Source organism: Alligator mississippiensis, chromosome 7, assembly GCF_030867095.1.
Source record: "Alligator mississippiensis isolate rAllMis1 chromosome 7, rAllMis1, whole genome shotgun sequence".
Classification (NCBI taxonomy): domain Eukaryota; kingdom Metazoa; phylum Chordata; order Crocodylia; family Alligatoridae; genus Alligator; species Alligator mississippiensis.
This window is the reverse complement of record NC_081830.1, coordinates 33253031-33267525: the sequence shown is the minus strand read 5'-3', so window position 1 is coordinate 33267525 and position 14495 is coordinate 33253031. Positions and strand designations below refer to the sequence as shown.

At 49.8% G+C, this 14495-nt stretch overlaps 1 protein-coding gene across 3 annotated transcripts in view; it reads left to right on the top strand.

The window, feature by feature from the left end:
• Positions 1–10636, top strand: part of TSPEAR (thrombospondin type laminin G domain and EAR repeats) — a 90638-nt gene extending 80002 nt beyond the window's left edge. For 2 of the 3 annotated variants that reach the window (XM_014604568.3, XM_019489798.2), the window contains exons 9-12: positions 767–996; positions 4526–4713; positions 7880–7981; positions 9116–10636. In XM_014604568.3, coding sequence (XP_014460054.1) covers positions 767–996; positions 4526–4713; positions 7880–7981; positions 9116–9269 — 674 coding nt within the window. In that variant the 3' untranslated portion in view covers positions 9270–10636. The remainder of the gene's footprint in view (positions 1–766; positions 997–4525; positions 4714–7879; positions 7982–9115) is intronic. The other variant, XM_059730792.1, reaches the window with a different exon arrangement.
• The last annotated feature ends 3859 nt before the right edge of the window (positions 10637–14495 follow it).

Sequence of the window (14495 nt, the reverse complement as noted above, 5' to 3'; positions counted from 1 at the left end):
GGCTTTCTGCTGGTTGTCCCCTCTGGAAAGGTCTTGACTAGGTTAAAGGTTTTTTTTAGTGGGGGAGCAGGCAGCCTGGCTTGGGCTGCTCAGCACAGCTTGGGAACAAGTGCAATACAACTGGAATGTTCATTGAAAAATTTCCAACTGACTAACAAGAGATGTATCCCAGGGGCTTCAACTGGAAGGGTATGAAGTCTTAGCCATAAAGTTATTCCACCTGTGGACTTCACAAGAGATGGATGAGCTCCTAGAACCAAGGCAGCGGGCACAGAAATGGACAGCACTGAACACGGATACCTACGGGGAAGTCATGGATTGCCTGTCTTGTTACAAAGGATAAATCAGGTTTCTGTAAGGCAGTGAGACTCCCCCAGTACATGTACCAGATTGCTCATCTCCAGCTGCCTGTGTGTAGCCAGGTACACTGCAGCTGAACTAAGTCCCGAACTCTGTCGCAGCACATATACTCAGGTGCCTAGGACAGGGAGGGGCTGCATGAATCTGTCTTTCGCATCTCAGGAAGGGCTTCCATGGAACCTTCATGCTGTCCTTGTGGGGTGAAAGTTGCTGTTGGTGTTGGTCGGAACAGAGCGTGTAGCATCTCCTTGTTTACTGTCTGTGAAGAAAAGGGGACAGATTGATTGCTCCCTGTCAGCCATTTCTGTTTCAGCTCACTCCTGGCTGGTGTCTGATTTCTTACATTTAATTTCCCCTGATAGCATTCTCATTGCTAATGCACTCTCCTCTTTCTGCTGCTTCCCAGGAGATAATCACAACATCAACAGTGTCATATACAGGTGGAACCCCAGGACTGGACTTTTTGAGACCAACCAGACCATTTCTACCTCTGGAGCTTATGACTGGGAGTTTTTCACCATCGGACCTTATTCTTTCCTGGCTGTAGCCAATACATTTAATGGCACATCCACGAGGATCTACTCCCACATTTATGTCTGGCTCAGTGGCTCTTTTCAGCTCTTTCAGTCAATTCTGGTAAGGAGTTTTTGTTTCATTTCCTTTGGCTTCTCTAATGCAATGGCCCAATGCCTGTATCTATCCTTGAAGGGATTTGAGACAGTGCTGGCTAATAAATATGGAGATAAGTGCTTTCTGGCCCCTTAGTAAAGTTGCTACAATCTTCTAACACTCCTTCTACCTTTCTAGGTCTACCTTTTCTTCCACCGTTACACATTTATGCTCTGCACTGGGCTGGTCAGTGCATCTTATCTCATAGCTCCAACAGTGTGTTTGTCCCAAAGGGAATGCCTATGCCCCAAGTTCAATAGTCCACAAAAGAAACATACAGGCAGAAGAGAAGGGCTGCTCCTGAGACACCATGCCATACACTGACTCAAAGCATTGTTGAAACCACGTGGAGCAAACATACAAGCCAAGGGTCCCTTGAACAATTTTTTATTTTTCTCATCCGATCCCCTGCTTAAGCCAGGTCTATTCCTACCTAAACCATCCCAGACAAGTGTTTGTCTAACCTATTTTTTAAACCGGCCCTCTCACACAGCTGCCAGGCACAATACCCTGAAACACTAAGAGCCCCGCAACTTGGAAAATGTAAAGCAGACGGATGAGGGCACTGTCAGTATCCTGCCACTGCTGATTCTCACAGTGACATCAACCATGATGATCCTGCCTTGAGCAGGGTACTGGACTAGATGACCTTGTGACATCCCTTCCAGCCCTACTTTCCTATATCTGGCCCACAGTTTGTGGATCTGGCACTCTGCTGCATCCTAGGAGATGGGCATTCAAACTCCCTGGAGCTGAAGGAGCCCTAGAACCCAGCTTTCCCATGCCTTGGGCAAGTAGTCCAACCAGTAGGCTGTTTGGGCAGATGGTTTGTCATCACCTGTATGCTGCTTGTCTGGGAGAGGCAGTTGTCTGCATAGACATCTGTCTGCTCCAGTGAGAAGCCATGTTAAGATGCTCATCCTTTAGGCAGTCAGGGAAAAGAGGAATTCTGATCAGACATATATTAGCAGAGCTAAACATTCCCCATTGGAAGGATGGAGAAGCACACGTCTACACAGGTGCAGTGGGTTGCCTCCCTGATCCAGGACTTGGCTGGCAGCTATGTGTTAGACATCTGGTGGGTGAAGAACAGTCTTGGCCTCAGCACTCTTAAAAGAAAGGGAATCACAGGTGCCACCTGCTACAGCCCTCTGAGAACACAGCTGGCTGACGGGAACCGCCTGGCCTGGAGATTAGCCCAAACTGCACAAAGCTGCTCGGAAGTCTCATTGTTGATACATTCTCTTTGTCGGTTACTTTTGTGTGGCTTTTAAGTCAATAATTGCCACCCTGAGATTTTGGTTCCCAGAGGCCAGAAGGGGAAGGTCCTGGGGGGTGGTTCCAGTTTGAATAGAGCACCTCAGCCTGGCGTGGGCTGCTCTGAGCTGGCTATTGGTGGGAGGGCTTGTTTCAGCTAGTAACACCCAGTTCTTGTGTGGAAGTTGTTTTGGGCATGGATGGCATGGCTTGTTTGGATTTTTCTGGCCCTTGGCAGATCAGAACTTAACAGCCTCCACCTTGATGCATGGGAAACATGCAATCTCATAAGGAGAAGGTGCACTTCAGCCTCGTTTTTCAGATGCTGGTATGTTCCTGGACAGCTTGATCTCCTTTTAATGGGAAATCACCAGATCCTGGTTCTCTCAACTTTTACACTTTGGACTGATGAAAATCCCTACCATGCCTCAAGCAAGAGCAGTAAATTAAAGGCACAGAAAGTGCAGAATTAGTACTAAGCTTGCTATGGCCTTAACACCACATTGCCTGGAAAATCCACCTTTTTAAGAGTGTTATTCCAGCAGATTTTTTTTACCCTTTCACATTTCATGCTAACCAATGATTGCTGCCCAGAGACCAGGCTGGTTTACAGAGGAGCATGTTCATCCCAAAAGCACTTCCTCCCTATGGGACAGCCACAGGTCTCTTGCTGCAGGCTGAAACATCTTTATCTTGTTACAACATAATGATGATTTCACACGATGACATCATATTGAATGATGCATGTGATTCTGCATGGCTGGCAATACCTCGGTCACTGCCTGCATTCAGCTACTGGTGCAGAGCATGAGCATTTAGCATCTCCCTGTCTTGTTGCTTGCAGCTGGAGGTGCCAAGTACCTGCCAGCCTGCCCCTTCTGGGCACTGGCAGCACTGGCACTTTATACCAGGACATGAACTCCCTGCCATCAATGAGCTCCTTTGGGGGCAATGTGGTAGATTTGAGGAGCACAGTGGAAGCCACAAGCCAGTGCAGACAAGGATTTGAGATGAATGCTCCAGGCAAGGTTTCTATAGAGATCTTCAGGCAGAAGGCACAGCAGAGCTTGGTTTCATAGTCTGAATCCTTATTCAGATCTTGTTTTTCAGTGGAAACTTTTCTGAACAGGCAGGCTTGTGTATCTCCCCTGAAGTCCTGAGGTGTGAGTGGCCTGCCCATCTCTTCTGTAGTTGGTGGTTATTTGGTCATTTCACCTTTGCTACTGGAAAATTCCTAGTTGTTGAACTGGTTGTCATCCCTGGCTAATGGCAGTCAAAGGTATTTCTCTACTAGCCACTTCTGTCTTTTTCTTGGCTACCATGTTACCTGCCTGAACCTTAAGGCAGAGACTTGAGGCAGGTACTGCACACTACATTGGTCCTTTTCGGCAGCACCACTGAGTTTTCTGAGGCCCTGCATCAGCGAAGCATCCCTCTTCAGCAAAGTACTTACTGCGTGCTTAAAACTATGCATGTCCTGAACTCCCATTGACTCTCATAGGTAAAGTGTAGCCTTAACTGCTTTGCTGAGATATTGGCTGCTGAGGTTCCAGGCAACCTTTCCAAGTTTTGCAGCCGGCAAAGCAAGCAAAACTCTGGCTTGCATCCATAGATGCTTCTCTAGCAAATCCCAGGATGTCATCCTCCCACTGTACTCAGCCTTGGTGAGGCCACAGCTGGAGTACTATATCCAATTCTGAGCTTCACAATTTAAAAAGGATGTGGAGAAGCTTGAGAGAGTCCAGGGAAGAACCACGAGCATGATCAGAGGGCAGGAAAACAGGCCTTATGATGAGAGGCTGAGAGCTACAGAACCCTTCAGCCTGGAAAAGCACAGGTTCAGAGGGGACCTGGTGGCTGCCTATAAGTATATAAGGGATGTACATCAGGATCTGGGGGAACACCTGTTCACCAGAGTGCCCCATGGGATGACAAGGTCAAATGGTCACAAACTTCTCCAAGACTGTTTCAGGCTGAACATAAGGAAGAACTTCTTTACAGTCTGAGCCCCCAAGGCCTGGAACAGACTGCCGCCAGAGGTGGTGCAAGCACCTGCTCTGGACTCCTTTAGGAGTCAATGGGGCGTTTAACTTGCTGGGATCCTGTGACCCCAGCTGACTTCCTGTCCCTGGGGCAGGGGGCAGACCTCGATTTTCCGAGGTCTCTTCCAGCCCTAGTGTCTATGAAATCTATGAAAATTATTACCCGCATTCAATCATTTCTTTTAATTTTGTGCTAGACTTTTGGTGCTGCCGATTGGGAAGTCTTTCACATTGGGGACAGAGTCTTCCTCGTGGTGGCTAACAGTCACAGTTACGACAGTGGAACGCTCATGCCAAGCAACTTGTATGCCATCAATTCCTCCATCTATGAGCTGAACATCACAGCGCAGATGTTCATCAAGTTTCAGGACCTTCTCACTTACAGGTACCAATTATCTCTCCAGCTGTGGCAGTTCCCAAGGGGTCGGCCTTTCCAGCGATCATAGACTCATAAATTCATAGTGCTTTCCCACTCTTATGATTTTGGCCCCCTGCATAGCACAGGCCAGAGAATTCTCCACAGGGATTCAGATAATCCCTGCATAGAATCCCACTCCAAGACGCAGTATATAAGCCACAGGGACCAGATCCTGCCCTGGTATAAATTGTCCCAGTTCTTTTGCTTTCAGTAGTGGGCGCCTGTTCATACCAGCTGCAGGGCAGGCCCTAGATTTGAAAATGAGGGTTTATTTCCATTGAAGTAATGGAGGAGGAAGTGCTGTGGGTGTTAACAAGGAGTCTAAGCACGCTCCTGTTCAAAGTGCTCAGAGCATTGTGTTGTAAGAAATCATACCATTCAGGATGATGCATCTATGTCTGGGGGACCAAGTCACACTTAGTTATTGGGAACATAGGAAGAGAGGTAGCAACAGTGCAAACAGCCAAGAGGAGGGTTTGCAGTCAGATCCAGCATGTCACAGGAGGCCAGGCCTGGGAGAAAGAGGATGGAGAAAGCCCCATGCATGGGGGTGCTGTTTTTCCTGTTCTCTGTTAGTTTGCACTTGCTGCACTTTATGCCTGCTGTAAGGAGGTGCAAAGGGTGTAAGAGGAGGAGCTGCCAGGCCCCCTCTCTCTTGTAGAGCTCTGGTTTTGAGTCCATGTCACCAGTCAAGTGAGCCAACAACGCAAGGCAAAGTCAGTGTGAGGAAAACAGAGGGGACATAAACCAGCATGGCTGTTTCTGTGCTTTGACCCACTATGCCCAAAGGGATACATACCATGTATACAGAGATGGAGAGAAGACACCATTTGCCCTGCCCTGCCCTGGATGGACTGCCCGTGTCCCTGCTGGGTTGGGCCAGGCCTGGGTCATGCTGCTGGCAGGAGATTGGACATAGGGCAGATCCCTGGAACAGAAACAGCCAGACTTCATGACCTGGGAAAATGCAGTGCTTTGATGGCCAGACGCTGTTCGCCTCAGCAGAAAGGAGGCCTGTTCCCAGCTGCTGATGCTTTCAGCTTCTCCAGAGCCTGGTCATCTGGGAGCATACATCAGGTACACAGAAAAGGTCTATGAGTGATGTAAGGACAAGCTATCCCTGGGCAGGGCCTGGGACAGGTGGGAAGACTCATCCCTCATGCAGCTGCATCCACAGCAGTGTCTCAACAACAGACTGAGCCAAAACAGCCCCTCCTGCCTGTGTGGCGAGCACACTATGCTATGCCTAATGCCCACGAGATGCCCACACCCTGGGATGTCTCTGCACTGAGCTCCTTTTGCAGGAAAATCAGACTGTTTTGCTATGTCCAGCAGCCTGGCATGAACTGTCCCTTTCCTGCCCTCTCTTAAGCCCAAAGTGACCTTAGCTGCTAAGAGGGCAAGGCGCCTTTTAGCAAAGAACTAATGACTTGTGTTCCCATCCCACCGGCCCCTGGAGAGCCATCAACAGCCACACTCCGCTGTGCTGTGTCCTTCCTGCAAAGGCATCCAGTGAGGTCAGCTGTATTTCAGCCTGTGCGTAAACACCCTCTGACTCAGCCCCTACCCCAGAGGAGAGCGCTGTGAGTTTGTGTTATCTGGAGCCTATAGCAAGACATGCAGGGAAGATGCTAGAGAAATGTCTGCACTAGCCCATTTTGTGCACCTAGAAGGGTTACAATGGACAGCATAGGTAGTTTGAGTCAGGCTAATGCATGGGGGCTTCACTTGTGTACAGAGGTCAAACCACTCGACAAAGGCAGGGAGTGACATTACCCCAATGCAATAGGCAGGGAAAAACAAAGGCCCCAAGGCTAATTGTTTGCCCTTCATTGAGTCCCACCCCGAGAAGTCAGCGGGAGATGCAGTGTGTCAGCACTTTTGGAAGTCAGGCTGTAAGTGGCTTGCTCAGGAACTGGCAATACAGACTGCATCTCCTCTGCCCCTCATTCCACGTGCTGCTAAGCTGCATGGGAGTTTGCAAAGCAGGAACGCTGGCTGAGCTGATTTCTAAACATTGTCACCAGAAACAGGTGGTGTCCACACTGCTTTGTGCCAAACTGGGGACCACTGCTGAGAAGCCAGTTCTGCATGCCCCCGAGCCCAGAGTTAGGTAGAGTAGCAGACATAGAGGGAATCCATGCCATTTGCCAGAAAGCAGATCTCGGTTGCACACTCAAGCCATCATCTCCACAGAATTGCTAAGGTTGGTTGTGTGTTCAGAGGGAGCAAGTGGTCAGCACTTGTTGGGTCTGGCAGGGAGTTGCTGTAGACATGGCCTAAGAAGCTGGATTTTCACAGGTCACTTCAAAGAACGGGCCACACCCTGATCCCTGCAAGGCCCAGCCCAGTCATCTTCACCTCTGCTTGGATGTAGCAGCAGCCCACATAAAAGGGAAAGCTTACCCATGCTTCACAGCCACTCTCTGCCTCTGTGTGTGTAGGTCTAGAAGCCGCCACACAGTGTGGCCACTCTGTAAGTAGCAAGTGCCTGCCAGTGGCTCATGCCCTTTGTTACACTGCTGAGTGCAGCATGGGTTGGAGCCAGTGGCTTGTGGAGCTGAGCATCACGCTACAGCTGTAGTAAGGACCTGCATTTGACAACATGCTTGCAAGACTTGATGTGTGCTAGTCTTGGCTTGACCTGGGACGACTTGACACTGGCACATATAACTCGTATCCACATAGGGATGGCCACAGCTGGGTGTAACCTGAGGTCAGTTTTGCCAGGAACTGAAGTGCTTGTGGAAAAAAGGGCTGGATGAACCACTCAGGGAACTGAAGTCCTTCAGTTATTCATGAAACAGGTGCATTGTGGGTACTAGAGCAAGAAACTCTCCCATCCATGTGCCCACACCTTGGCCTGAAGGAACTATTCCTAAGGGGAAAAGGCTACTTCATGCCATTAAGACTGTACCCTTCCTCCTGACTCTGACAGTGCTGGCAGTAGTCTCTCTTTTGGAGAGGACTATCTTCTAGGAGGTAAACTGGGGCTGCCAGCTCTGAACAGGGCTAAGGGAATGGCTAGCAGACAGTTATCTGGGCCAGGGGCAGGTTAGTGCCCTGACGCTGCCTGGAGATGTTTTTGGAGGCTGTTCTCAATGACCCTGTATGTGCTTGTTTTACACCACAGTGCTCTGGACTGGGAGTTTTTTTCAGTGGGAGAAGACTCTTTTCTAGTGGTGGCAAACTCTTTTGATGGTTTCACCTTCTCCGTCAACAGTATTATATACAGGTAATGATTCAGGTGGAGATGTGCTATCTGTAGGCTGGGCACAGAGGAAGAGCTAGGAATGGAGACAGCTGAAGTGGGGAGATGGGAGATTGATCACTTCTGTCGTTATCCCTTCACTGCCCCATCAAGATCCATTCTTGGGGCTTGCTCTCTGAGGAAGGGCAACAAGGAAGCCTAGAGAGGAGGCTATTCTACCCTTTCCTCTGCTCTCACCACCAGCTAGCAGCTCCTCCCCTTGGATGGGTCCTTGAGAAATGGGAGCTGCTTTCCAACGTACTTTGAGCTTGGCCATTTTAGCTATATTGAACAAACCCAAACCAAGGAAAAGGAGAGAGAGAGAGCGAGCATGTGTGCATAAGAAAGCAAGCAGGCAAGCCCCCTCAATCACTCTATTGTGGCCTCAGTTCAGTGCTGACCAGAGGGATCAAGCAGAGAGCCCCCCCCACCCCTGGCTTTTCAGAGTGGATGTGGAGCTCCTACAGTGTCTAGAGGTCAGAGTCTTGACAGCCAGGGGACATGTGCAGTGTGGCTAGGAGCATGGGTGGATTCAGCAGGCCAAAGGGAGATGCCCTGCCCTTGGATAAGAGCAATACAAACTTTTATATGCATCTCCACAAAGGCCCAGCATTCTGAGCCCAGGGTGAAGGTTTGAGCTCTGACCCATTTCCATGTCTCCCAGTGAGCATCTGTGGGGATGTCTCTGAACTAAGACCATCAAATTCCTTGCACAGAGCCTAACTCCACAGCCTTTAGATAATAATGCAGTGTCATTTCCAGGCAATTTTTGAACTGCCTTTCTAGAGATAAAAGGTTTAATGCTACAGGGTCAGTCAGTTGTGCCTTCTGGTCCTTACTGTGGCAGAGCTATAAAAGGCAGAAGGCAGGGGAGATTTGCACCTTGTATAGAGCTACAAAACCCATCAATGAGGTGTTTATCATGGGAGTGGATACAGCCTCTGTTTCTGATAGGTGGTGTTCCCCCAATGCTCACGTTGAGAGACCCTTGTCTAGTGCAGGTCCTCAACCATAGCCTTTCTGCAGAAGAAAGCAAATGAGGAGTAAGGGTGGGGAGAGAGGGTGCATTTGGAGTGCAGCTCCCTGCAGTGGTATTAACTCCAATCCCCTGTTCTGCAGGTGGCAGGGATATGAAGGCTTTGTGGCAGTGCACCATCTCCCAACCTTTGGCTGTAGAGACTGGGAAGCTTTTAACACAACTGGAGGCTCTTACCTCATCTACTCAAGTGCCAAAGAGCCACTCTCCAAGGTGCTGAAGCTGAAAACTGTCTGACATGGAAACAGTCTTCGGTCTGCAAGGCAAAGGGCAAAGCCAGGCAAGGAAGTGACTTGTCCAACCAGGCCCAGGGCAGGGCTACTGCTCTGGAGGAAATACACAAGCTCAGTAGCACCGGGGAAGTCTGAAGCCACCACAGTGAACACAAGAAGGACTCAGAGCCAGATGTCTGAGCTGTGCTCCCTGTAGGACCTGGAAAGATAGGGGAAAATGTGAGTCTAAGGCACTTTCCTCTTCCCCCATCAGGAGATGAAGGGGGTACAATGAAGACTGCTCTAAAGTGTGCTGGTGAGTATGGTCACCTAGGAGCTGCTGCACTAGCCAAGGTGCAGCAGAACATATCACACTACACCTACAACCCATCGCCCCCTACCATGCCCCTCAAGGCTGGAGGCACCAGGTGTCATAGTGCCTTCCCTGTATCATAGCAGTGCCTAACTGCCAGCTCTCCATCCCACGTGGGTTCACCTGCTGGATGGTATCTGTGGAGATGTCAAAGTCACTGGTGCACAAAGGTAACGACAAAGGAACACAAAGGAGCATTCCTGCTGGGCATTGCCAGCTTCCAGGGCTCAACAACCACTGTTTCCCCTGGAAGTGAAAAGAACAGAGGCATTCTGGAATCTCCCCGGCTTGCTGCTAGGGGTGTGTTGCAAGGAGAGTGCCCTTCTGAGGAGCTGGGATCTGATCTTCATGTGTAGGTCTCCAGGTGTGAAGTGTCCAATGCTCCTAAACCTTCAGACAAAGCTGTGCCTCCACTGATGACAGTTCTGCGAGTCCTGCCATGCAAGAGGAATCTGTTCCAGAGAGTTGCTTGTGACTTGGGTTTTCAAGCTGCAGAGCTAGCAGGGGCAGATGAACACAACTTCAGCCCAAGTCAGAGGGCTGCTGTCTGGGGGTTCATAATGCATGAACCACCGTGCCTCCAGTTGTTTCAAACTTCACAGACCCTTGCTATAGGGGAGATGGTCTGAGGGCCTTCAGGAACAATCCAGCCCTGCATTTAAAATAGTTCAGAGAACCTACCCTCTTGTCTCTTTGCCCCAGAGCACTGACAGACAGACACATACAAAGAGGCTCTGATGAGTATCTGGCTCCAGTTGAAGAGGTATGATGCACATCATACCTCTCCAACTGAAGCTAGATACTCATAACTGGAAGTTTGATCCTATATGTCTGTCTTCTCCAAAAGTGCTAGCAACATCTTCCAGACTGCATCAATTCTTTGTTCCATATTGGCATGCCTATGACCCTAAGGCACCTTACCATGTCTGCATAACTGCATTATTTCAGCTGTTTTCAAGCCTCATCCATGAATGACATGTTTATATTGTATAAATCAATAGATATATTTTACAACCACATGTGGTAGACACAGGTGTCATTATTAATCACATGTGTAATTATGGAGGCACCAGTAGTGATTCCATAGTTAAAGTCTCAATGAAATTTGCACTTAAAAGAATTTTGTCTTCTTCAATACTTTTAGTGTGGAATAGAGGGGCAAATCCTCAACTACTATAAATGTCCATAGCTCAATTGGCACTTTGTTGCCAAATCCAGTGTATCCTCCATTCATTCTAGAGAAGTGGAATAGACGCATGACACACAACACGTGCTCTGAAGGAAAGGCAACTGTCTGGTGTAAAGTGACTTCAGAGGAAATCAGAAGTAAAGATGGTATCTTACCACATACAGTATGCCCCTAAATAAGACACCCTCCTTGTTTTGGGAAGCCAGAATGAAGAAACAAAGATTTTCCTAGTCATGGTTGAGTTCTGGCCACATGGAGCAGAGGCAGAGTCTACTTTTCATTCTGTCTTTGTGAGTGCCATAGCTCAAGTTTGAACCCTGCCACAACTGCTGCTGAATTGACAGCAGCTTTTGGCTCAGTAGCAGTTTGTTCAATGCAAACCAGCTCCTTCACAATCTAGTGGCCAGGTGCAGTCTTAGCACCTGCTTCAGGCTGCCAGCCTGTGGGAGCTGACGGTGGGTCTGCTCCTTACCACAGGCTAAATTCACTGTGGAACAAAACTGTGGGTAAATTACTGCAAAGTAAAGGAGTCACCTGTCCATATCCTGAGGCACTGGGACTTGAAATGTTCCCCCAGAAATGGAGCTTCTGCTGCTTAGCAGACCAAAGTAGCAAGTTCTGTGGGAGTCCCGCTTGGACCAGTGCCTCATCAAAGCCATTTTTGGCTTCTTCATAGCCCAGGCTGGTGTGTGTCTCTGTCTTGCCAGGGAGCCAAGCCTCTATACTAAGGCATTGCTATGTCCTGATTTGCTGCACTGCTGTAGGGAGCCCTCCAGGGCATAGTCACTGGGTTAACCCTTGTCTCAGGCTGTCAAGAGCCCCCAAGCAAACCTCTCTCCCCCAGTCTCCCTTAACATCCCCCATCTGTCTATGGCTGTCTCCACATCCCAGGTTTCCTCACTTGGTTCCCAGGCACGTTACACAAAAGGTCCATGAGGAGGCGGTGATATGGAGGGAGCATGGGGGAAAGCAGGCCTTTGACTGGGTGACACAAACAAAGCTGACCTGTGCCTGAGTGATATAACTCTCCCTCACCATCATGGTTATCAGTTGCCATTGAGCCACAGCCACATTCCTTCCTAGGAAGGTGGCACAGAGGCCTAGGTACCATGTGATTTCCACTTACTTGGAAGCAAAGCCCCCAGACAGTTATCTACTCCCCTCAGGGCAGTGCCTGGCCGTGTCCATCCTAGCCAGCATCCCAGCACTCAGGGGTCAGCAACCCTTTGCAAATGCGGGGTTCCAGTCTGTTCCTTTGGCTGCTTTCTGCCTGGAACAGAACACGGTATTGTGAGGGATACAGAAAGAGGAGATGGAGAGATGACTTTTCCCAGCTAAGCCTGTGATCTGTCCCTTCCTCAAGTAGGTCTGCATTACCCAGAAAAGTCATGAGGAGCAAAGTGTCCAGAAGAGGGTCACTGCTTCCTGTGCCCCATGAAATGGGTGGCTCTCAAAGCCAGGTGCCATGGGCTGCCTTGCACTGAAAGTGCCGTGTGGATGCTTCCTGCTTTCCTAGGTAATAAGGTCTTGTTGAGAGCAGCACCTCCCCAGAAGGTGTGAGAGAAAGCATTCCCTATGCTCCCTGTGAAAAGCAACTGCTGTGACCCAGTGCTGCCCCTTTCCACCAACACCCACGGTCTGCTGTGGCATGAGCTCCTTCAAAACCCTGCCCCCAGTCACCATTGTAACAGTTCACCTGCTCGTTTTGAAGGTCAGCAGCAGTCATTGCAAAGGACTGTTCTCACTCCAGCTCTGTCCAAATCTACATGGCAGCCCTGCTGAGGTTGTCAGATCACCAGAATCAAATACAATCAAAGGGGAGGCTTTGGTTTCTACTTACTGAAATGACCCACTGTTTTTCTTACTCATGCTGTGGATGGTGGACAAGGAAAGAGTCCATGGTGCTGTCCCTTGTTTTCCCTTGGATTGTTCCACTTGCTTTCACACCTCTGGACTGGGAGCTGCAGCTGATGCTCTGCCCATGGGCCACTGCACCGAGCAGGAAAGATGCCTAAAAATACTGACTCACCCAACTCACAGTCCTACAGATCATTTGCAGTTATTCTGCATGTGATCATGAATGCTGAGTCGTCTGTTGCCCTGACTCTATGTGATCTAGATGGCTATAGACCAAAGTGGCCAAATTCCTCATCTTTCCAGCCATGCATCAAAAATCTCCACATGGCCAAGAGCCACAGGTCTCTCACCTTGTGAGATGCTCATGGCCTCAGGGTAAGTGATCTGCACACAGTCCACACCTCTTCTCTTTCTGCAGAGGCTACATATAAGCTGCCCCAGAGCTCGCAAGCTGCAGTTTGGCCACCCCTGCTAGAACGACCTATATGGTGGAGTTGGCTTGGAAAGTGCATAGATGCAGCTGTTTTGCTGCCTTAGCTCCCTGCTATTCTCTGGCTGGTATTATGCATCCAAATGAAAGAGGTCAGACTTCACTAAGCTGGTGCCTTATGCAGCCACCCAACTACAAGGATATCTCATCTAGATAGCCAAGGCAAACAGGTAGTGGAGTAAAGAAATGAAACAGAACAGAGCTTGGGGCACAGCCCCTCCTGTGAGCACAGTGCCTGGGGGAGACCAGCCTCCCTCCCATGCCAGTGGCTTACCAACTCCTAGGGCAGGCTCTGTTTTCTGGGGCTTGGTGTAATGAGGCCAGGACAAAAGCCTGGACCCAGCCAGTCCCAATCAAGAAACTAGGGCAAGTCATTCTCAGAACAAGCACCACCTGCAGCAAGCCCAGGGCTGTGCCCTGGTCCCAACTGGGCTGAGCAAGGCAATCTGGGTAGCCATTCCTCTGTGCCCCCCACTCCAGCCCTTAAAAACAAGTGTCTGTATCTGAGCAAAGGCAAAAGTCTTTGCTTTTGCTCCTCCATGCACTTTCTTGCTGGTCTTCAGGCTCTGACTCCTGGCTGATTCTGGTAAGACCCTTGGCATTCCCTGATTCCAGTTCCCTGCTTGTGATTCTGGTTTGACCCTTGGCTCTGGCTTCAGCCTCTGACCTCAAATTGTCCTGACTTCAGCTTTAGTTTCCAAATCCAGTTCCATTTCCAGACCCCTCCAGACTCCCAGCTCCCTGGAACTGGCCTGGACTACACCTGTTCTTCAGCTAATGAGCCCCTGGGTTAAACTGCCCATGCCCAGTGCATAACACCTGTATTTGGTGTCAGACCCTACTCTTTCCTAGATAACTGTTCTCACAGCAGCCAGGAAATCAATGGCTACTGGTCCACTTGATTTTGCTACTTCAATGGAGCCTCTGAGCTGCTCCCAGCCCCTTGCAATGGCACACACTGCCCTAATGCCAGCCCTGGCTACCACTGGACCTTGTTGCCGTATCTCTGCTGCAAGTTGTTTCCCAGACCCAGGGCTTAGCAAGCCAGGTTTGACACTGATGCAAAGAACAAGAGTTTGTACCCCATGCCTGCACTTGTCTGCTCCTTCCACCTGCCTTCCTCCACACCCCATGTCCACGTCACCCCATCTGCTCTTGTGCTTCTGTGTGGCCTCTTTCTGGTAGCTGTACCTAGCCCACCCCGGAGCCAAGCGCGGGGTCAGGCCCACAGTGCCACAGCTCACCCCTGTGCCTGAGCTCAACTTACTCCTCCCCGTTCCCAGTAGGTGGCAACGCAGGACCAGCTTCCACCACAGGCCACGGGCTCCCATGTCTGATCAGT